General features: G+C 44.9%; 1 protein-coding gene across 1 annotated transcript in view; it reads right to left on the bottom strand.

Moving 5' to 3' along the window:
* SLC25A43 (solute carrier family 25 member 43) overlaps window positions 1-21,912 on the bottom strand; it is a 44,420-nt gene that overhangs the window by 19,831 nt on the left and 2,677 nt on the right. Inside the window, exons 2-3 of the mRNA XM_027861422.1 lie at window positions 13,073-13,314; window positions 11,269-11,441 (exon numbers count right to left, since the gene is read on the bottom strand). Coding sequence (XP_027717223.1) covers window positions 11,269-11,441; window positions 13,073-13,314 — 415 coding nt within the window. The remainder of the gene's footprint in view (window positions 1-11,268; window positions 11,442-13,072; window positions 13,315-21,912) is intronic.

Raw genomic sequence — 21,912 nt, 5'->3', positions numbered from 1 at the left:
CAGTTTCCTTCTCTGTAAAATGCAGTGGTTGGACTTGGTCTAGGCCTCTGAAGTTTCTCTCAGCCTGAGATCTAGGACTGTCTGATCCTCCACACCTGGTCAATTCTGCAGAAGAACTACAAAGTAATGAAACACGGGCAAGCCGGCTTCATACGGTCAGGCGCCACACAGCAGAGCCCAGGGCGTGGCAGGCATTAGAGAGGGTCATAAACATAGGCAACTGGGACCTCAGCAGTGCTGTTAACAGAAACAAGGAAAGTCAATCAATCAGCGATCGTTTATTAAGTGCTTACTGTATGTCAAGCACTGTGGCAAGCACTGGGGCTCCAAAGACAAAGCAAAAATCCCTGCTCTCAAGAAGCTCAAGAGGAGGAAGGAGTTTAAGTATGAGTATGAGCACTATGGGTCAACCGAGCGATATCTGAGAAGCAGTCAGAGAGAGTGGGGGTGGGGGGGGAGTTGTAAGGCTGGCAAAAAAAGGCCAAGGAAGACACTGCCTTTGCAAACAGGACTGCCAGGGGAGCGACTGGCTGAGCCCTCTGAGAACATAAGAACTGAGGCAAATGTAGGATGTACAGGAAAGAAGGGCAGGCTGGGAATGAGTAGGACTGCATTCTAGCCACGACTCCATTAGCCCATTCACCAGGAGTTTTCAGGGCCAGACACTCCCCACCCTTCTAGGTGCCGGCCTCCTTATCCGTAAACTAGGGAGAAGAGTCCCTCCCCTATCGACCTCATGGGATTTTGGCAAGGCTAAAAATGAGACAGTGTATTCGAAGCATTTTGTAGATGGCAAGACACTATACCCCAAAGAGAGGGATTATTATTCATTCAGCAAGATGAGCCAGGAGCTGCATCCAGTCTACACTGGGCCAGGCTGGGCATCCCCATTCATAACACACTAGGCCCTTTGTTCAGTTCTGATTCACAAAGAATTTGCTTTGTATTCAGTCAGTGGCACCACTTGGAACACTGCCTGCAGGCTTTCATTTTTTTGTCCTCAGTTTCAACACTTACTTTGACTGCACTTAGCCTGTGAATCTTAATGGAACCAGGCAGTGTGGTGTAATGGATAGAGCGCTGGACTTGGAGCCAGGAAGGCCTGGGTTCAAATCTGACCTCAGACACTTCTTAGCTATGTGACCCTGGGCAAGTCACTTACTTAAACCTCTGTCTGCCTTAGTTTACCCCTCTGTAAAAGGTAGAGCTTGGACTCACTGACCTCTTGGGTCCCTTCCAGTTCCAGATCTCAGATCCTCTAAAACAGTAAATCAAGGAGATGATGCACGTTTCACTTCTATTGTATGAAACTCCATGACGTAATATGGGTGACCACAGCTGATCTTAGACAAAACCAAGGAGCAGGCCAAGGCTGGCCCTGGCACAGTGCAGCCACTGTTGTCAACACCTCTCGTTGCCTCCCAGCATGCTCAGCGCTAAGACACACAGTGACCTAGGGCTGACTCCCAGGAATACCTACTTTGACATTCTACTGGGCCAGGGTGGTGTTCTAGAACCTCTATTAACCCCCTTTCTCTCCCCAACAAAAAAATTCCCAGCCCCAAACTGACTGGCCCTGTATCTTAATCCTAAGATTTAAAGCTGGAAAGGATGACCATTTATCCCTTCATTTGACAGATGAGGCAACAGAGGCTCAGGGAGGTTAAGCAATTTGCCCAAGACCACACAGCTTGGTTTAGACGCAGCATGGCATAATGGATAGGACACTGGACCTGGACATGGGTTCAAATCCCAGCTTGGATACTTACTAGCTGTGTGACCCTGGGAAAGCCAACTTGCCTCAGTTTGTTCTTCTGTAAAATGGGGAGGTTAGGTTAGATGGCTTCTAAGGTCCCCCGCAACTCTAGATCTAGGATCCAGTGCGTTACCCTGGGCAAGTCATTTCTGTTCGCTGGACCTCAGTTTCCTAATCCGTCCAATGAGGGGGTCGGATCAGGTTCCTCCCAAGTCTAAATCTATGATCCCGTGAACCCAGGCCTCCCTGATTCCACTGTGTCAATGCTGCCTCTTCGAACCCTGGTTCCCACGAGGGGTCGCTTGGTTCCCTCAGGGGTCAAATGTTTTGATCTGCAATGCAGGTATCACTAAAAGGCCTTTAAGCACAGGACTTCCAGGCCCTGGTGGGAGGTCCCTGAAAGGCTGGTTTTGGTCGGTGGGAGCCTCATCCAACACCATGCAGGTACTGCCGGGTCGTCTTCTTCCTTTCTCCCAGGGCCCACCCTGAGCAGCCACGACTGGCTTCCGGGGCTGCCACGAGCAGGAGCACACGCATGCGTACTTCAAGCCCGGGCTCTCCAGCAGAAGTGGCTGGGGAGGGGCAGAGAGGAAGACAAAGAGAAGCAAGGCCTAGGGCTACTGTCCTGACTGCTTGGAACATTTCCAGCTGGGTTTGGTATGGCCTGGGCCGGCTTGCCTCCCTTTCTGTGTCTGGTTAAAGACCACGGCTGGAAACAGACACAGGCCTAGGCAAGGGGGGAGATGGAGGGGATTCACATCCTACCAGATACGCCGGACACTTGGTTCTTCATAACTGACATGGATTATCTCTTCAAAGTCAACAGAAACTGGGCCTTGAAGGGCAATCCCTTCCCCTCATTAGCTGCAGAAGCTAAGGGGCTCCTGGATGACGGACACTCTGATGCTGTGAGTGCTCTGAAAACTGGACACCCTGAGAAGCCAACCTAAAAGCACTGCCCCAGTCCAGAACATGACCATGTAGAGCACAAGAGCTTCCAAGGGCTCTAGAGGTCACCCAGCCCGATTTCTCATTTTACAGAGGAGGAGAAATGATCTGCCCAGGGTCACACTTACAATCAGAGATCTAGAGCTGCAAGGACCTTCAGAAGTTCTCTGGTCCAACCCCACCTCATTTACAGAGGGGAAAACTGAGGCCCACAAAGGGGAAGTGACTTGCTCAAGGTCACACACATAGTAAGTGGCGGAGCTGGGACCTGACCTCGGGGCCTCTGATTCCCTATGCAGGACTCATCCTAGTGAACCACACTGCCTTTTTAGCTCTTTTTAGGGCCAAAAGATTCACATGAAACTCATAGAACCCTTATTCTTACATAGCTTTTCACATAGCTGGGAGAGACATGAGAGACAGCCTGGCCCAACCCCGTCCTTTTACAGCTGAGGAAACTGTGGGACTCAAATCCAGGTCTTCCCAATTCCTAGGCCAGCTAGATCTGACTCCAGTGCTCTCCCCTCCTCACCCTCTCCTCAACAGAAAGCTCAAACAGGTTACGTGAGATTTGGCACACAATGCACATTTAATAATGCTTGTTGGTTTATTAGAAACCAGTTAAAGGGCCCATCCCATCACAGGTTGAGATCTTTCTAGAAAATCACATTTTGACCTGACTTCTTTTGCATTTACATCAGCGCCATCTAGTGACCAGAAAGAGCAATGCTTCATCCAAACTTAAAAGCACTTTTTATCTTTCCAGTGGTTCTTCCCCTCACAGGCTCATAGATTTAAAATTGGAAGGGGCCTTTGATGTTATCTAATCCAAACCCTGACCTGGTCAGTAACGGAAACTAAGGCCAAGAAGGTTAAATGACTTTCTCTAAAGCTGGCTTGTTGGGTCTTCCCTATACAACATTCCATCTCTAACCTTTGTGATTCTTGTATCTAGGGATCAAACGTCCCTCCTCATCTCGGCCTTGGGGGAAGGCCCTGGCTTCCTTTTACACAAGATCTCTGCTGATTCACCAAGTCTATAAGTTTGTCTCCCTCCTAAAATTCTTTTGCATTGCTTTGCAATGACTTTATATGTACTTACTTGGATACATGTTATTTATGCCTGGTGAAATGTGGATTCCTTGAAAACAGCATGTGATTAATTAGTGTTGACTTGTCAGAATATTTTAATTAAATGCTTTGAACTGCAAAAAAATACTTTCCAAGGTCACACAGATAATGACAGAGCCTAGATTTGACTGCACACCTTAAGCTGTTATACAAATGCATTAAATTCATTAATTGCCAAGAGTAAGGCCTTGATTAATGCTCTAATAATACACTGTTTGTATAGGAGACATTTCCATTTATTATAACAAAAACAATTTTTCAGACTGGGAACTCCTACCAAGTCAGGTTGGCACCTTCTCTGCAACTTCTGGACTTAGCTGACTAGAGCAGAGGTGTTGACCTCAGAACACTTCCAAGTACATCCAGAACCAGATTAAAATGTAACTGGGCAATATTTAACCAAATAAATACAATGAAACATAGATAATGTTCATAGACTACATTCTAAGTTAATATGTGGCCCACAGGGATCCTTAGGCACAGGTTAGGGGCCCTATTTCTATTTGAGTTGTATACCACTGGCCTAGGGCAGTAAAAGGTTAGGTGACTTGCACAGGGTCACATAGTCAACATGTGTCAGAAGTGGGACTCAAATCCAGGTCTTCCCAATTCCTAGGCCAGCTCTTTATCCACTATGCCAAGATGCCTTATTAAGAGCCAATCACTCCCCAATTGATAAATGGTCAAAGGACATGAACAGGCAGTTCTCAAATGAAGAAATTAAAGCCATCTTTAGCCATATGAAAAAATGTTCTAAATCACTATTGATTAGAGAAACGCAAATCAAAACAACTCTGAGGTACCACATCAGACCTATCAGACTGGCCAAGATGACAAAACAGGAAAATGATAAATGCTGGAGAAGATGCGGGAAAATTGGGACACTAATGCATTGTTGGTGGAGTTGTGAAATGATCCAACCATTTTGGAGAGCAATTTGGAACTATGCCCAAAGGGCTATAAAAATTTGCATATCCACTTTTAGGGATGTATCCCAAAGAGATCATACAAATGGGAAAAGGACTCACATGTACAAAAATATTCATAGCAGCTCTTTTTGTGGTGGCAAAGAATTGGAAATTGAGAGGATGCCCATCAATTGGGGAATGACTGAACAAGTAGTGGTATATGAATGTGATGGAATACTATTGTGCTATAAGAAATGATGAACAGGCTGACTTCAGAAAAACCTGGAAAGACTTGTATGGTCTGATGCTGAGTGAAATGAGTAGAACCAGGAGAACGTTGTACACAATAACAGCCACGTTGTGTGATGACTAATATTGATAGACTTAACCCTTCTCAGCAATACAAGGATCTAAGACATCTCCAAAGGCCTCATGATGGAAAATGCTATCCACAAAGAAGAAAGAACTATGGAGTTTGAATGCAGATCGAAGCATACTATTTGATACTTTTTTTCTTCTGTTGTGTTTTGTTTCTTCTTTCTGGTGGTTCCTCCTACTGGTTCCAATTCTTACTTACAACATCACTAATGTAAAAATATGTTTAATATGAATGTAAACATACAGCCTATATCAGATTGTGTGCCTTCTTGGGGAGGGAGGGGGAGAAAAATTTAAAACTCAAAGCTTACGGAAGTGATTGTTGATAAATCAAAATAAATAAATTTTTTAAAAAAGTCAATCACAGGATCTATATTGTTCCTATTCCTATTTGATGAGGTCATATTCTGTAGGTACAGTGGAATTCTCCCTTGGGAATAAATAAATTGGAATGAGATTCAAAGTACTAGCATAATTTGGTATTTATTTGAATGTTTCTGTTTAAAGGTCTTTATTTTGTTTACATTCTTTAGAAACAACACTCCCCCAGGAGGAAATAATAATAGCTAGCATTTGTATGGGAGCTTAAGGTTTACAAAGCTTTTTATACATATTCTTTGGGTTTTTTTTTTCTTTTGGCTAGGCAATGGGGTTAAGTGACTTGCCCATGGTCACACAGCTAGTAAGTGTCAAGTATCTGAGGCCAGATTTGAACTCAGGTCCTCCTGACTCCAGGGCTGATGCTCTATCCGCTTAGCCACCTAGCTGCCCCTTTTATACATATTCTTTCATTTTATCCTCACAACAACTCTGGGAGATAAGTGCTACTATTATCCCCATTTTACAGATGAGGAAGTTTAGGCAAACAGAGACTAAGTGACTTGCTCAACGTTAACACAGCTATTAAGTATCTGAGGCAGGATCTGAACTCAGGTCTTCCTTATTCCAAGTTCTGTGCTCTATCCACTGTAATCCCTAGCAACTAGTACTTCTTTATTCCAATTATAGGACAGTGTATCTAAATAATGGTAGTGACCTAGGGGAGGTTAAGACTTACTCTTTGGGGGGAATGGCTAAACAAATTGTGATCTATGAATGTAATGGACTATTACTGTAGTCTAAAATACAATGACTATAAAGAACAGAGAAGCATTGAGAGATTTACATGAACTGATGCAGAGTGAAGTCAGCAGGACCAGAAAAACAACATACACAGTAACTATAAGAATGTCAATGGAAAGGACAAAGACCAAACAACTGAAACTGAATGCTGGGAAACTGTATTGACCAAATTTGACCCCAAAGAAGATATATGGGAAGGCCCCTCTCTCCCTTCTTTGCAGAGGTGGAGTGCTACGGGTAAGGAATACTAGATATTTTTGATGTGTTGATTAGTTTTACTCACCTGTTTGCCCCCTCTTCTTTATTCTTTGCTATAAGGGATTGTTCTCTGTGAGGAAGAGGGAAGAGGACTACTCCCATGAAATGTAGATGATAACTCCTTGGAATCTCCCTGTAACTCCCTAAAAAGCTTCTGCTCTGCTTTGCCATCTTGCCCTTCTGATGGGGCCGCATGGATCTAAAAACCAAAGCCATCTCATTCAGTAGTGTAATCCAGGTGCCCTCCAAATGACAAATGCAGGAAACTCTGGGGAGGGGAAAGGGAAATGATATCTTTGGATTAATCAATCAATAAACATTTACTAAGCCCTTACTATGTGTCAGGCACTATGCTAAGCACTGGGGATACAAAAAGAGGCAAAAGACAACCCTTGCTCTCAAAGAGCTCACAATCTAATGGGGGAGACCATATGCAAACAAATCTATATCCAAGATACACAGGAAATAATTAGCAGAGGGAAGGCACTGGAATTAAGAGGGGTTGGGGAAGGTTTCCAGCAAAAGAAGGGATTTTAGTTGGGAATGAAAACAATGAAAAAATGGTTAAGTCCCTCAGGAAACTGTATGGATAAATGCAATTTTCTCCTCATTTAACAAGCATTTACTGAGAGTTAACACCCACACTTGACAAACGGCAAAACTATTTGGACCAGAACTGACAAGATTGAATAAAAACTGTAATAATAGAATATCCCACTCTACCTTTATTCTTAAAAAAAAAAAAAAAAAGGAGCAGGCCTGTCTCACAGCTGCCACTTGCTGCTCTGGGCTGAGATAAGCACCTTCACAGCTTTCCAGGAAGCCAGCAGCTGGACCAGGTCAGAGTAGTAGGACAGCATACTCCAGCAGATGTTATCTTCCATAGACAATGGCTCTCTGCCACCTGCAGGGCATTCTCTGGATCAAGTGGCCAGGGCTGCCCAGAAGGAAACAGAGCAGGTGGAAGTGGGGGAAAGGGGTGAGAAGGGGGAGGATTGTGATTCTCAGATGACCCTGGGGCATCTGGAAGAAGACAGGAAACCTTCATGCTTCCCACTGCCTGCCTGTCTGACCTCAGTTGTGATTTCAGAAAATGTGTTCCAGATGTGTCCTGTCCCGCTCTAAAGAGACTTTGGGGCCATCCCTGGAGACCTGAACTATTGTAACCTAAAAACAGGCAAACAAACAAAATAGTCAAACAAGACAGTCTCTGTTCTTGAGGAGTTTACAGTCTAATGGGGGAGGCAACATGCAACCAGCATACAAACAAGATGTATGTATACACACCCAAATACACACATACACATATGTATGTATATATAATATCCATCTATATGATAAAGTGGTGATAATCAATAGAAGGAAAGCAATAGAACTAAGAGGGATTGGGGAAGGCTTCCTGCAGAAGGTGGGATTTTAGCTGGGACTTGAAGGAAGCCAGGGAAGCCAGGGGGCAGAGATGAGGAAGGAGAGTGTTCCAGGCATGGGGGGCAGCCAGGGAAAAGGCCCAGTCAGGAGATAGACTACTCAGTGTGAGGAATGGTCCAGAGGCCAAGGTCACTGAATGGAAGGAAGAGTTCTTATAGGGGAGTAAGATGTAAGAAGACTGAAAAGGTAGGGGACGGGAGCGGGCTGGGGAAGACGACAGGCCAGGTATGAGGTGATGAGACCTGCCCTAGGGTGGGGGCAGTGTCCAAGCAGAAAAGGGGGCATATTTGAAAGATATTGCCAAGGTGGAATTGATAGGAATTGGTAACAGATTGGATATGGGGGTGAGAGACAGAAAGGAGTCAGGAACAATACCTTGGTTGGGAGCCTGGGAGGATGGTGGTACCCTTGCCAATGACAGGGGAGTTTGAAGTGGGAGAGGTTTGGGGGAAGGGTGAGATAATGAGTTTGGTTTTGTACATGATGAGTTTAAGATATCTGTGAGTCATCTGATCTGAGATCCCCACTAGGCAGTTGGAGATTTAAGACTGGAGGTCAGCAGAGAGCTTAGGGCTGGACAGGTAGGTTTGAGAACTATCAGCATAGATATGATCATTGAATCCATGGAAACTGATGGCATCACCAACAGCAATAGTCTAAAGAGAGAAGAGCAGAGGGCCCAGGACAGGGGCAACACTCACTGTTATTGGGTGTGACCTAGACCAGCAAAGGAGCCTGAGAAGGAGCAGTCAGGTAGGGAGGAAGAGCATTAGGACATGGTAAGGACACAAAATCCTAGAGAGAAGAGAGTATCAAAGAGATGAGGGTGAGCAGCAGTGCCAAAGGCTGCAGGGAGGTCAAGAAGGATGAGGACTGGCCATTCTATTGGGCAGTAAAGGGGTCATTGGTAACTTCAGAGAGGGTAGTATGGATTGAATGATGAGGTTAGAAGCTGGACCATGGAGAAGTAAGAAAAGACTGTGAGGAAAATAAGAGCAGCTGGTGGATACAGAGCCAGCCTAGAAATCCCGAAGACCTGAGTTCAAGTCCTGTCTGCCACTTCTGGTTATGTTAGCCACACCCCCCCAGCCTTCCCCTCCAATGTCCTGGGAAAACTCTTTAAAACCATAAGTTATAAATTGGTAGAAGAAGTGTCCTCACCCAGGGGTTCCTCATTGCATGAAATCACAGGTATAGTCTCATCCCAAATAACAACAGTTCCCATTTGGCTAATTTAGCTCAACCTCAGGACCCTGAAAAAAACATCAATGATGGGAAACTGAGGCAAAATCCCTGTAGCTGTGGCAGGGCTTTGCCATGACCCAGTTCTGAATTTCTTCTCAGCTAGTGCTTAATAACTCCAACAATCTGCAAATGTAATAGTCTGTTTCTGCCCACTATGGAAACTCAAACTTTCAAAACATCAGAAAATGATGATTCATACTCCCAAAGGTTCCTTCCCTTTATGGCAGGGCCCTTCTGCACAGGGCAAATTCCCCTATTGCACTTCAAGTCTAATTGGGTTTGCACTTTTCAGGGTCCTCCACTGGCATCCTTGTCTGTGCCTACCGGCCTTCTCCAAGGCTACACCAAGCCAGTGCCAACTATGCTAGGTCTTGCCAAGCTGGGAAGACCCGGAGACTCAGAGCTCAAAGGAACCTTGGAGGTGGTCTACTCTAAGCTGCTCATTTTACAGAAGAGGAAGTTGAGGCCAAGGGAGGGAAAGTGACCTGCCCAAGGTCACACATAGGATCCTAGAGCTGGAAAGGCCCTCAGAGGCCAATGAGTTCAACCCCCTTATTTTACAGAGGAGAAAATCATGATAACAACGATGCTGCTGAAGATGATGATAACACTTAGCATTTATAATAGAGCTTTATTGCAAAGCACTTCACACGCTATTTCATTTGATCCTCACGAACAACCCCATGATCTAGTATTAACCTCATTTTACAGGTGAGAAAACTGAGAGACGGTAAGAAACTTGCGGAGGTTCACACAGCTACTCAGTATCTGAGGTAGGATCGGAACTCAGGATTTCCTGACTCCAGGTCCAATACTCCATCCATTCCATCCAGCTGCCCAGGGGAAGTAAGGTGATTTGTCTAAGGTCACACACATAGGGTCTTAGATTTAAAGCCCTCATTTTACAGAGGAGGAAACTGAGACCCAGGGAGGGGAAGTGATTTACCAAAGGGTAACACAAAGAATCCTAGATCTAATCCAACCCCCTCATTTTACAGAGGAGGAAACTTAGGCACAGGGAGGGGAGTGGACTTGTCTAAGGTCTCACAAGTAGCAAGCTGCAGAGCTGAGATTCAAACCCAGGTCCTGATTTCAAATCTAGCCCTTTATCTATTGCACCCTTGGGTACAGGCTGACAATGGACCCTCTGTCTATTGCCTAAGACCTAGCCTAGCTATGTGGGGAGAGGGGCTCAACACCAGAAAGCTGACGACAGGCTGATGAATTGGGGGGGGGGGGGGGCTACAGTGACCTAAAGCCATACACTCAGGCAATGAAGTAACTGGGGCGGGGCCTCCAGTGCAAAAATTTCAAGGACAGCCATCGTATTGTAGAGAGACAATTCTTCTCCAGGTGGTGGCAGCAGCAGCAGCCCTATGTCCCCAACAACAGCTCAGAAACCTCACAAAGTCCATATGCCCAATCCCCCTTGCCACCTGGCGGCCCCACCTCTGACTGAAGTAGGCCAGGGAGGAGAGAGATGGATGACTGTGGAAATGAGGCAGAGGTTTCTGCTCTGTCCTGACCTCTTTTACCCTGCTCCAGTGACTCAATCAAGACCCCTTCCTGCCAATCTATCACTTGGAGATCTGGGGTTCTTAACCTTTTTCTGTGACCTGGACCCTTATGACAAAGCCTATGGAACCCTTCTCAGAATAATGTTTTTAATTAAAGGTGTAAAATATGTAGGCTTATGAAGAAAACAAGTAGATTGAAGTATAGACTACAGATGGGAAGACTGCAATCATGTTCATTCTAGCAGCGGGTCCAATAACTATGTTCACATTTGAAGGAAACACTAAATTTCAGTTTGATGTTAGTGAAAATAAAGATGTCATTTTATTTTTCCTGTCCTAGTTCAGAGATCCCCAAAATCTATCCCAGGATGTCAGGGTAAGAAACACTTTGGTAGAGAGAATGTGTAAAAAATGTAAGGAGGACCTTACTTGAAAATCAACCCATTTGGACCCAAGCTGCTTTGAAATCATTTGGATTAATACCAGGTCTTCTTTCTCCTCGGGCAAACTCAGCCTCAGGAGCCAGTATCTTCAGGGGTTGGAACCCATGTACTAAGACTCCCCGCCACCCCTTTACCTGCATCTTCCTCTTCACTGTCTCGAAAGGATAGGAGATTGTCTGGGCAACCCCAGCAGCGAGGCAGCTGTTGGCAAAGTTCTGGAGTGGGGAAAACCGATCTCGGGGCCCGTTCCAGATGCGATGCAAGTTCACGTAAACTAGGAAAGAGCCAGCCGAGAATGGCAGAGCACCTACATGGTAAGGTCAGGAAGAGAGGCAGGTGAGCTGAGGGACAAACAAAAATCGGCTTAAAGAAAAAAAAAACTACCATTACTTTACATGGAATTTCTCTTTCTATCTTTTGCTGCTGGGCTCTGTTAGTAATATATAGAAATGCTGATGATTTATATGGGCTTATCTTATATTCTGCAACTTTGCTAAAGTTGTTCACTATTTCAAGTAGTTTTTTAGTTGATTCTTAATGATCTAAGACAATTCCAAAGGACTCATGATGGAAAATGCTATCCACATCCAGAGAAAGAACTCTGAATGCAGAATGAAGCATACTATTTGCTCTTTTTTTTTCTTTTTCATGTTTTTTTCCCTTTTGTTCTGATTCCTCTTTCATAACATGACCAATGTAGAAATATGTTTAACATGATTGTACATGTATAGCCTATATGAGACAGCTTGCTATCTTGGGGAGGGGGAAAAATTTAGAATTCCAAATCTTATAAAAGTGAACGTTGAAAACTCAAAATAAATAAATTAATTAAAAAAGGATAAAAACAACAACCTGGAGGAAGCCAGGTAGAAGAGCTGTGCTCAAATTAGACCCCTGAAAAATGACAGTGGGAAACAATTGATCTACTCTACCTAAGGAAGAAGTAAGGAAAACCAGTAACATCTGAGATTCACGACCTTTTAAAATGAGGACATGGACATATACTTCCACAATGGCTGGGGAGGGGTGGAACGCGGGGGGGGGGGGGGGGGGGGCGGCAGTGTTTTTGTCTAAATCTTACACCGGGGTGGGGATTCCATCAAAGGGCCACACTTAGGGACCTAGAGGGCCTTAGGGTCTTAGACACTAAAACAGAAGTTCACCCAATGATGGATCGAGAGCTAGAAGGGACCTCAGGTACCATCCAGGCCAACCCACTCGTTTTACAGAGAGGGAAACTGAGGCCACGGAGGAGGTGAAGTAACTTAGCAATAGCTCATATTTCTACGGGGCTTTAAGATTTGCCAAGTGCTGCATATGTATTTGTTTATTTGGCCCTCACAACAATCCTCTGAGATAGGTGCTATTATTGGTTCCATTTTGCACATAAGGAGACTGGGGTTGAGAGATTTGATCACTGTCAGAGAGCTAGTCAGTGTAAGGCTGGATTTGCACTGTGGTCTTCTGGACTCTAAGCCCAGCACTCAATCTAGTGTATCGCCAACTAGCCACACAGGATCCTAGCCTGAGAAGGAACTTCAGGGGCCAGCTGGTCCAAGCCCTTTGTTTTACAAATGAGGAAACCGAGGCCTTGGGAGGTGAAGTGACTTGTCTGAGGTCACACAAGCAGTCCGTAGAATGTGAACCCAGGTCCTCTGATTCCAGAGACAGTGGTCTTTTCCACTGTACCATGCTACCCCGATGTCATGGAATGACAGAGTTAGAAGGTACCTTACACATCATTTAGTCATTTTTATAGTTTATGGGAAACTGAGGCCCAGGGAAGGGAAAGAGCCTGCCCAAAGTCACACAACTGATTAGTGGTACAGCCAGGATTAGAAGCCAATGTTCCAGGGGTTCTTTCCTCTATAAAATACCATTTCTTGGTGGACCTTCTGCATAATAAGATAGAGTACAGGAGTTTCTCTTCCAGCTTACCTATAACAGTGAGGGAAATTCCTCGGTAAAGAGCCAGAAAGCCTTCCTGGTGATAAATAGTACAGAACGCATGGGAGATTCCCGTGTAAGAGGGCTTCAGCAGGTTCTGCATAATCAAGCGAGTTTTGATGACATCGGTCGGGTAGGTGACAATGGTGGCCACCGTGCCAGCGAGACTTCCAGCCATGATTGCGCTCCACTGGGAAACATAACCCAGGTCATCCATGAACAGCAGGAGGAACCTACGAAGGCAAGACAAACAATGGCCAAGCATTGTCCTCTCCTTCGGGACCATCACCAAGGCAGCAGAAAGGACGTCGAAAAGTTAAGAGGGCTATACACACATAAGCTAGGGTTAGCAATGCTGTTACTGACGAATCCCAGATCTGGGGCTGGAAGGCCCCTCAGAGGCCAGCTAATCCATCTCCATCATTTGTTTTTCGTTTTTTTGGTGAGGCAACTGGGGTTAGGTGACTTGCCTAGGGTCACACAGCTAGTGAGTGTCAAATGTCTGAGGCCGGATTTGAACTCAAGTCCTCTCACCTCCAACTGAGGCCCAGGATGGGAAGGGACTTGTCCAAGGTCTCATATAGTAGCCCAGATCTAGAGCTAGGAGGGACATTTGAGGCCATAAAGTCACTTTCCTCACTTTACAGATGAAGAAACTGAGGTCCAGGGAGGTTAATGGACTTGCCCAGGGTCACACATAAGATCCTAGGTCTAGAGCTGGGAGGGACCTCAGAGACCACTGAGTCCAAACCTCCTCACTTTACATATAAGGAAACTGAGGCCCAGGCAGGGGAAGGGACTTGCCCAAGGGCACACAGGTTACTACAACAACAATAATAGCCTATTTTTGATGCCAAGTAGTAGCATGGAGATAACTCTGAGTTCAGGAAGGCTGTGAAAGCGCAGGACAAATTTGGTCAGTTTCTCCCAAGCCAGGAAGGCTTGGGGTCCATCTTGGCCCATGCTGTCTTAGGACAGCAGCCAAGCCTCAGTCAGGAAGAACACTGAGGTTCACTGAGAGGTGGCCTGCAGGGTAACAGATTTCTTGTCCCAGCAAGACCTCTGCCTAAGTAAAAGGGGTGTGAGCTCCAGAGATGGAAGGAGCACCTAAGGATCACAGTGACTACATTGCAGACACTCAAAGTATTGAAGGAAGAGTCATATCACCCTGCATTTGCTAGCACAGGATCATAAGCTCAGGTCCTAGGCTCCCAGATCTAGAGCTGGAAGGCCCCTCAGAGGCCTAGATCTAGTCCGATTCCCCCATTTTACAGAGAGGGAAACTGAGGATCAGACAGGGGAAGGGACTTGTCCAAGGTCACTTGTAAGATCCTAGATCTAGAGCTGGAAGGCCCCTCAGAGCCTACATCTAGTCCAATTCCCCCATTTTACAGAGAGAGAAACTGAGGATCAGGCAGGGGAAGGGACGTGTCCAAGGTCAGTTGTAGGATTCTAGATCTAGAGCTGGAAGGTCCCTCAAGAGGCCTAGATCTAGTCCAATTCCCCCATTTTATAGCAGAAGAAACTGAGACCCAGAGAGGGGAAGAGACTTACTCAAGGTTACACTGCTAATATCAGAGGCAGAATGTGAACCCAAGTTTTCCAGCCTCCCAGGCTGGCTCTCTATTTACCATGGTCCCACTTAAATTCTAGTTAGTGAAATCTCTCCTCCTTTAGTTTAAGTCAGAAACTTCTTGTGGCTTGACTAGTGGCCTTTTCTCACCTACTGGCAACTTTAGAAGAGGGGAAGTGGAGGGGGGAATTGTAGAAGAAGAACTAGATCAGGAGCCAAAAGGCCTCCCTGGATCTAGTCCCAGCTTTGCCTTTGAGCTGTGTGACCTTCAGAAAGTCACTTTCCCTCTCTGAGTCTTAGCTGCCTCATCTGGAAAATGAGAAGAATGATAATAGTGAATGGCTGGGCAGAGCAGGGCAAGTGGAAATAGCCCTGGATTTGTAATCACAAGACCTGGGCATGAATCTTGGCTTTATACAATTTTTACAATCTGTGGGTCCTATGGAAACTCATTTAATCTTTATGACTCTCAGTTTCCTCATCTGTTCAAATGAGGGGGTTGGTCTTGATAGCCTCTGAGATCTGTCCCAGTTCTAGCCCTAGGATCCTATACGTGATTCTTCCCTTCCCTGGGCCTCAGTTTCCTCCTCTGTAAAATGAAGGAGTTGAATTAGATGAATCTGAGGTCCCTTCCATCTCTAGGGGGCCTAGATCCAGAGCTAGGATCCTTGCAATGTAGGAGCTCTTCTCATCCACTGATGAAAAGGTTCCTTCTTTTCAACTCCCCCACCCCCAACCAGTGAATTGACTTGAAATATAAGCTAGTACCCCCACTAACTTCTGGCCTTTATTTAAGGAATTGCCCCTTATGCAAGTACGAATGTCACAGAGTTCCTCATAAACTCCACCATAAAGGTCTTTCAGGGGAAAAGTAGGAATATTTATCGAGAACTTTCATGGAAGGCATTCCCTAGCCAAGGAACTTGGGAGGGAGCCACTCCTCTTTGCAAACAAGGTCAAAAAACAAAGGGGTCTAGGGGTAGCAAGAGACATGGTATTTTCTGCCATTTGAAAAAGAGGCAATCACTTTAATGGAAATACATTTAATTTAATTTTCAAAAAGCAAAAGAGGAAGAAAGACAAGAGCAGAATAATTTATTTGAAACCAGAGATGCCTGACCCCTTTCCACTCTCTCAAATAAAGGTTTTCCTTGGCTCTTGAGCTTCTTTACCTTTCTGCTAATTGGTGTATTCTTCTCTCTTCCCTCGGTTTCCATGTTTACCAGGACCACCTTACAATAGAGAGATGCTAGGCCTGGGCAATGGGGCTTAAGGAGCCTTTACCTCCCAAATAACTTCTTAATCCCTTTAAAATAATTCTCTCACAAGGCTGGAAATGGATTACTTTTGTTGGTATCAAATCCCACCAATTATAGAATTGGCCCTTTTAAAAGGTAACCACCCTTTGCCTCATTCACACCTCAAGATTTAATCAGATTGCTTTCAACAGAACTCACAGGGGACCCAGGAGCAGGGAATGAATGAGGGCCTCGGCTGAAAGGCATGGTAGTTCTGATTTGGATTTCAGGAGAAGCTAGGGGTAGTTTTTGGAGTCTGGGGCACAGCTCAGGGAAAGCTGGCCTGGAGGGTGAGGCTTAGGGTACAATGAAAGGCCCAAGATTTCACCTGGGTGGGAATTTTTTTCACCTCCACCCCAGCAGAACACAACCCACAATTTGTTGCCTGAGTCACAAAGAGGTTAAGCGACTTGACTTGCCAGTGGTCACACACCTAAATGTCAGAGATGGAACTGGAACCCACATCATCCTGATTCCAAGGCCAGAAATCTACCTGCTCTGCTCCAATGCCTAGTATGAAGACACTACATTAAGCTCAAGGAATATTTATTATATCCTAAGTATAATGTGAGTGTGTTGTATGTTGTGCAGGCCTGCATTAAGGTCATCGGGTCAGTATGTATTCCTTTTTCCATGCACACTGATCTGGGCACTCTGTGCTACCCTCAGTACCCTTCCCTAAAATGCCCAGACATTTCAATTCAACTATCTCTGTGAGCAAGCAGTGAGTTCAGTGAAAACCACCAAGGTCCCTGAAGGGCTCAGGAAACAGAGGCAGATAGGTCAAGAAACATCTCAAAGTTCTGCACACTTATACTACTGTTTATCCAGGCAGGGGAACAGGTGCCCAGGCACAAGGATGGGGTGGGGCGGGGGGGAGAGGAAGGCAAGGAAAGTTTTAGTATTTGGAAACTGGCATTCACCCTTCTGTCTTTTCTAATTATCACAGAGCAAAAACAAAAATAACAACAAAAGACCTCCCTGATTCTCAAAAGCATAAGCCCCCAGTTGCCCATGAAGCCTCTCTGATCACTCCAGCTGGAAGTGTCTCACTCCTCAGAACTCATGTTGAATTGTGTGTGTGTCTCTCCTTGGCCCCAGTTCTATCTCGTACTACTCTTCTGTATGACTGCCTTAGCCTTCTCACAAGTGGACGGCAGGGCTTACGTCCCATTTGATTCTGCATCTTCTGCCGGTGTTTATGAGATCTTTTACAGAACAGGTACTCAATGAAAATCCAAGCAAACAAGAAGCTCAAATAAGTTAAATTTTCCCCTATGCTATTGGCAGCGAGGATCCTGACACCCCAGCTCCCTTGGAGAAAATTAAACGACATCTAGTATAATGTCAATGTTAAGGATGATAACTTGAACATTCAGCTTCCTAGATTTACAGCTGGAAGGGACCTCAGAAGCCATCTAGCTCCCTCCTCTCATTTCACAGATGATAACGACACCTTAGCTATGACTGCATCCGGATTTTTTTTCTAGTTCTAGGGGTTTTCTTGGCAAAGATAATGGAGTAGATTACCAATTCCTTCTCCAGTTCATTTTACAGGTGAGGAAACTGAGGCAAACAGGATTAAGTGACTGCTCAGGGTCACACAGCTAATAAGTGTCTGAGGCCAGATTTGAACTCTCCCTGACTCCCTAGGCTGCCTGATATAGCATAGGACTGGGATTCGGAAGCTATCGAGCCCCACCTTGTTATTTTACAGAGCAGGAAACTGAGGCCCAGAGGAAAGGAAGTGACTTGACCAAGGTCACACATAGTATCCTAGATACAGAGCTGGAAGAGAGGCCTCAGAGTCCATTCACTTTAATCCTCTGATTTTAAAGAGAAGGAATACTCTCTACAAATATAAATGGGACCACTACACCATACATTAGGATCCCTGCAGTCCACATATTGACTTAGAAAACCACATTTTCACATTATCTATACTCTACTGTATTTTTATTTATTTTATTAAGTAATTCCCAAGGACATTTTCATCTGGTTTGTGCACTTGCTGTTCTGACACCTCTACTCTCTATCTTTTTTTTTGGCTTTCTGGTGAGGCAATCGGGGTTAAGTGATTTGCCCAGGGTCACCCAGCTAGTAAGTGTCAAATGTCTGAGGCCAGATTTGAACTCAGGTCCTCCTGACTCCAAGACCAGAGCTCCATCTACTACGCCACCTAGTTGCCCCAGCTCTCTACTATTTCATGTGCTGATCTTGGCTCCCATGGATTCAATGATCTCTCTAATGACGACTCTTAGATCTACTTCTCTCTGCTGATTTCTAATCTCATATTTCCAACGGCCTATAGGACACCTTGAGCTGGACATCTCATAGACATCTGAAATTCAACATGTCCCAACTGAACTCATTCTCTTTCCCCACTAAGCCTTCACTCTTCCAAACTTCCCTAGTATGGTCAAGGGTACTACCATCCTCCTAGTCACCCAGGTTCATAACCTAGGCGTCAGCCTTGTCATCTTCCTCACTCTTAACCCCCATATATCCAATCTGTTGCCAGGTCCTGTTGATTTTACCTTTGTGCCATCTCTCCTATATATCCCCTCCCCTCTCCTCTGACACTACCACCACTTTGGTGCAGGCCTTCATCACTTGATTCTGGCAACAGGCTATTGGTTCACCTCTCTGCCTCAAGTCTCCCCCTACTCCAGTGCCTAAAGCATAAGTCTGACCATGCCACACATATACTCTCCTCCTTACCAATTCAACAAATGCCAATGGCTCCCTAGTATCTCCAGGATCAAATAAAAAATCCCTTTTGTCTTTTAAAGCCCTTCTTAACCTGGCCATCTCCTACCTTTCTAGGCTTCTTATACCTTACTCAGGGGTGGGGAACTTGCGGCCTTGAGATTTGATACCCCTGCCTTACCCCCTTCTATGTACTCTGTGGTCCAGTGAACAAGATACTCCATCTCCTGACTTGAGGCATTTTCTCTGGCTGTCCCCCATGCCTGGAACCCTCCCTTCTTATGTCCATCTTCTGGCTTCCTTCAAGTCCCAGTTAAAATCCTACCTTCCTGGGGCAGCTAGGTGGTGCTGCAGTGGATAGAGCACCAGCTCTGGAGTCAGGAGGACATGAGTTCAAATCCAGCCTCAGACACTTCCTAGCTGTGACTATCTGGGCAAGTCACTTAACCCCAACTGCCTCACCAAAAAACAAAAAAAATAATGTTCAGTCATTTTACTAACGTTGATAGACTTAGCCCTTCTCAGCAATACAAGGATCTAAGACATCTCCAAAGGTCTCATGATGGAAAATGCTATGCACAAAGAAGAAAGAACTATGGAATTTGAATGCAGATTGAAGCATACTATTTGCTATTTTTTTTCTTCTGTTGAGTTTTGTTTCCTCTTTCTGGTGGTACTTCCTATTGGTTCTAATTCTTACCTACAACATCACTAATGTGAAAATATGTTTAATAGGAATGTATATGGATAACCTATATCAGACTGTGCGCTGTCTTGGGGAGGGAGGGGGAGAAAAATTTAAAACTCAAAAACTTATGGAAGTGATTGTTGAAAACTCAAAATAAATTAAAAAAAAAATCCTACCTTCCTTCCACAAGAAGCCATTCCTGGTCCCTTATAATGCTGGTGCATTTCCTCTGTGATCACCTCCAATTTTATCCTGAATATATCTTATTTGCACACAGTTATTTTCACATTGTGTCCCCCACTGGATTGCACACTCCTTGAAGACAGTGACTCACTTTGCCTTTCTTAGTATCCCCAATGATTAACACAAACTAAGTGCCTCTTGACTTGAGGAAACTGAGAGGAGCAACTGACTTGCCTGGCACCACACAGGTTATATAACAAGGGCCAGAAGTGGAATTTGAACCTGGGGCGTCTGACTACAGAGCCATTGCTTCAAGGATCTGTGATTTCAATGCTGCTAAATTGCCTGTGATTTACTTTTTAAATACTGGTGACCCTCATATGATACTCATGTTTGCTCTCAATTAACCAGAACATCTCATTCCATGACCCTTCTGGACAAAGGAGAGTTGAGGGCATGAACTTTCTTTCTGTCTTGAAGTACACATCTAGATAGAGTCAAGAAGACATGAGTTCACATCAGCCCTTGGACACTGACTTGTATGTGAACCTAGGTAAGTCTGTTTGCCTCAGTTTCCTCAACTGTAAAATGGGGATAATGACCGTAGTTACCTCAAAGGGTTGTTGTGACAATCAAATGAGATAATATTCGTAAAGTACTTAGCACAGTGCCTGGCACAGAGGGGCTATATAAATGCTTATTGCCTTCCTCCTTCCCACACATTTCACCCTACCCTTGTAATTTGGGCAGAGACAGAGCTATGGAAAATCGAATGTCTTATTGCTCCTGGGGCAGTGGGATCATGGGATTGTAAATTTAGAGCTCAAATGGACCTGAGAAATCATCCAGTCTAGGGATTCTTCTGCTTTTTTGCTTCTTGCACCCCTTTGGGCAGTCTGGGGAAGCCTACAGAAGAGGCCCTTCTCAGGATAAGGCTTTTAAATGCATAAAATAATATACACAGGATTACCAAGGACACCAATTATATCGAAATGCAGTTAACACAATATGGAGGGGAAAAAAATACAAGTTCATAGTCCTGAGGTTAAGAACCTCTAATCTAAGCCCAACCTCCTGATTTTGCAGAGGAAATGGGGTCCCAAAGAAGGGAACTGGCTTATCCAATGTTGGCACAGCAAGGAATTGAACCCCAAAGCTCCAACTGCGAAACCAAAGGTGTTTCCACTATACCAGAGGATCGCCCCCCCATTCTCATTATCCTATAGTACCCCCCTATCCCCTAGAGGGCAGAGGCTATTCCACTTTGCCTTGGGAACCTCAGGGCCTTAGGCAGCTGGTGGCACACAGTAGGTGCTGAATAACTGCTAGTTGAGTGGGGTACTCTAGCACCACTTCTCAATTTCCTCGACCCCTACGAACTTCTTGAAAAATGTTAGCTCTGCAAGCAAGGAATGGGATGCTGTCAAATTTTCCTATGTCATTATCCTAGTTCAGACCTTCATTACCACTCTATTCTAATAGCCTTGTTGATTGGACTGCCTGTTCAGATTGCCAATTAAATGAAGTCTATTTTTGCAAGGTCACCCACCAGGTAGCACCAAAGTGCACAGAGCACTTGGCCTGGAGTCAGGAAGACCTGAGACTCGAACTCAGACTCAGACACTGATTAGCTGTGTGACCCTGGGCAAGTCACTTCACTTGTTTTTCCCAGTTTCCTCAACTGTATAAAATGGGAATAATTATAATGGCACCCACCTGCTAGAGTTGTGGTGAGCACTGAATGAGATAATATTTGTAAAGTGCTTAGCATTGTACCTGGCACATAGTAGGCAATATAGAAATGCTTATTCCCTTCCCCTATTGTCCTCAGCCTGACATTCAAGGCCTGCCATGATAAACATGATAAAGCTCCCACCCTACTGATTTTCAGCCTTATTCTCCCATTTCTCCTCCATACTTTCAGTCCTCAAATACCTCTTGCATTTTCCTATCTCTGACTGTTTGGTCAGGGTCATATGTCCTCTGTGGTTATCTCCACATTTAAAATCGGATCCAAACAGGACCCAACTCATATGTAACCTCCTCCACGAAGCCACCCTAATGACACCAGATGTAATTTTTTTATTCCTCTGCAATCCCAGCTGTACTTTTTTGAGCCTCTCTTCTGGCAATCTTAGCTTATATTAGTTAAGTGTATACTTGGCTTCCTAGATTATTCAAATGTTTTAAAAATGTTTTTTGCAAACCTGAAAGCACTACATATTATTATTATTAGTAGGAGGAGGAGTAGCAGTAGTAGCCGTAGTAGTGGCAGTAGTAGTACTACTATTACTATTACTACTACTATCACCACTATCACTGCTGCTGTGACGACTACTACTACTACTACTACTACTACTACTACTACTACTACTACTAC

Source organism: Vombatus ursinus, unplaced genomic scaffold, assembly GCF_900497805.2.
Source record: "Vombatus ursinus unplaced genomic scaffold, bare-nosed wombat genome assembly UNPS02014735.1, whole genome shotgun sequence".
NCBI classification, from domain to species: domain Eukaryota; kingdom Metazoa; phylum Chordata; class Mammalia; order Diprotodontia; family Vombatidae; genus Vombatus; species Vombatus ursinus.
This window is presented reverse-complemented; position numbering and strand designations above follow the sequence as displayed.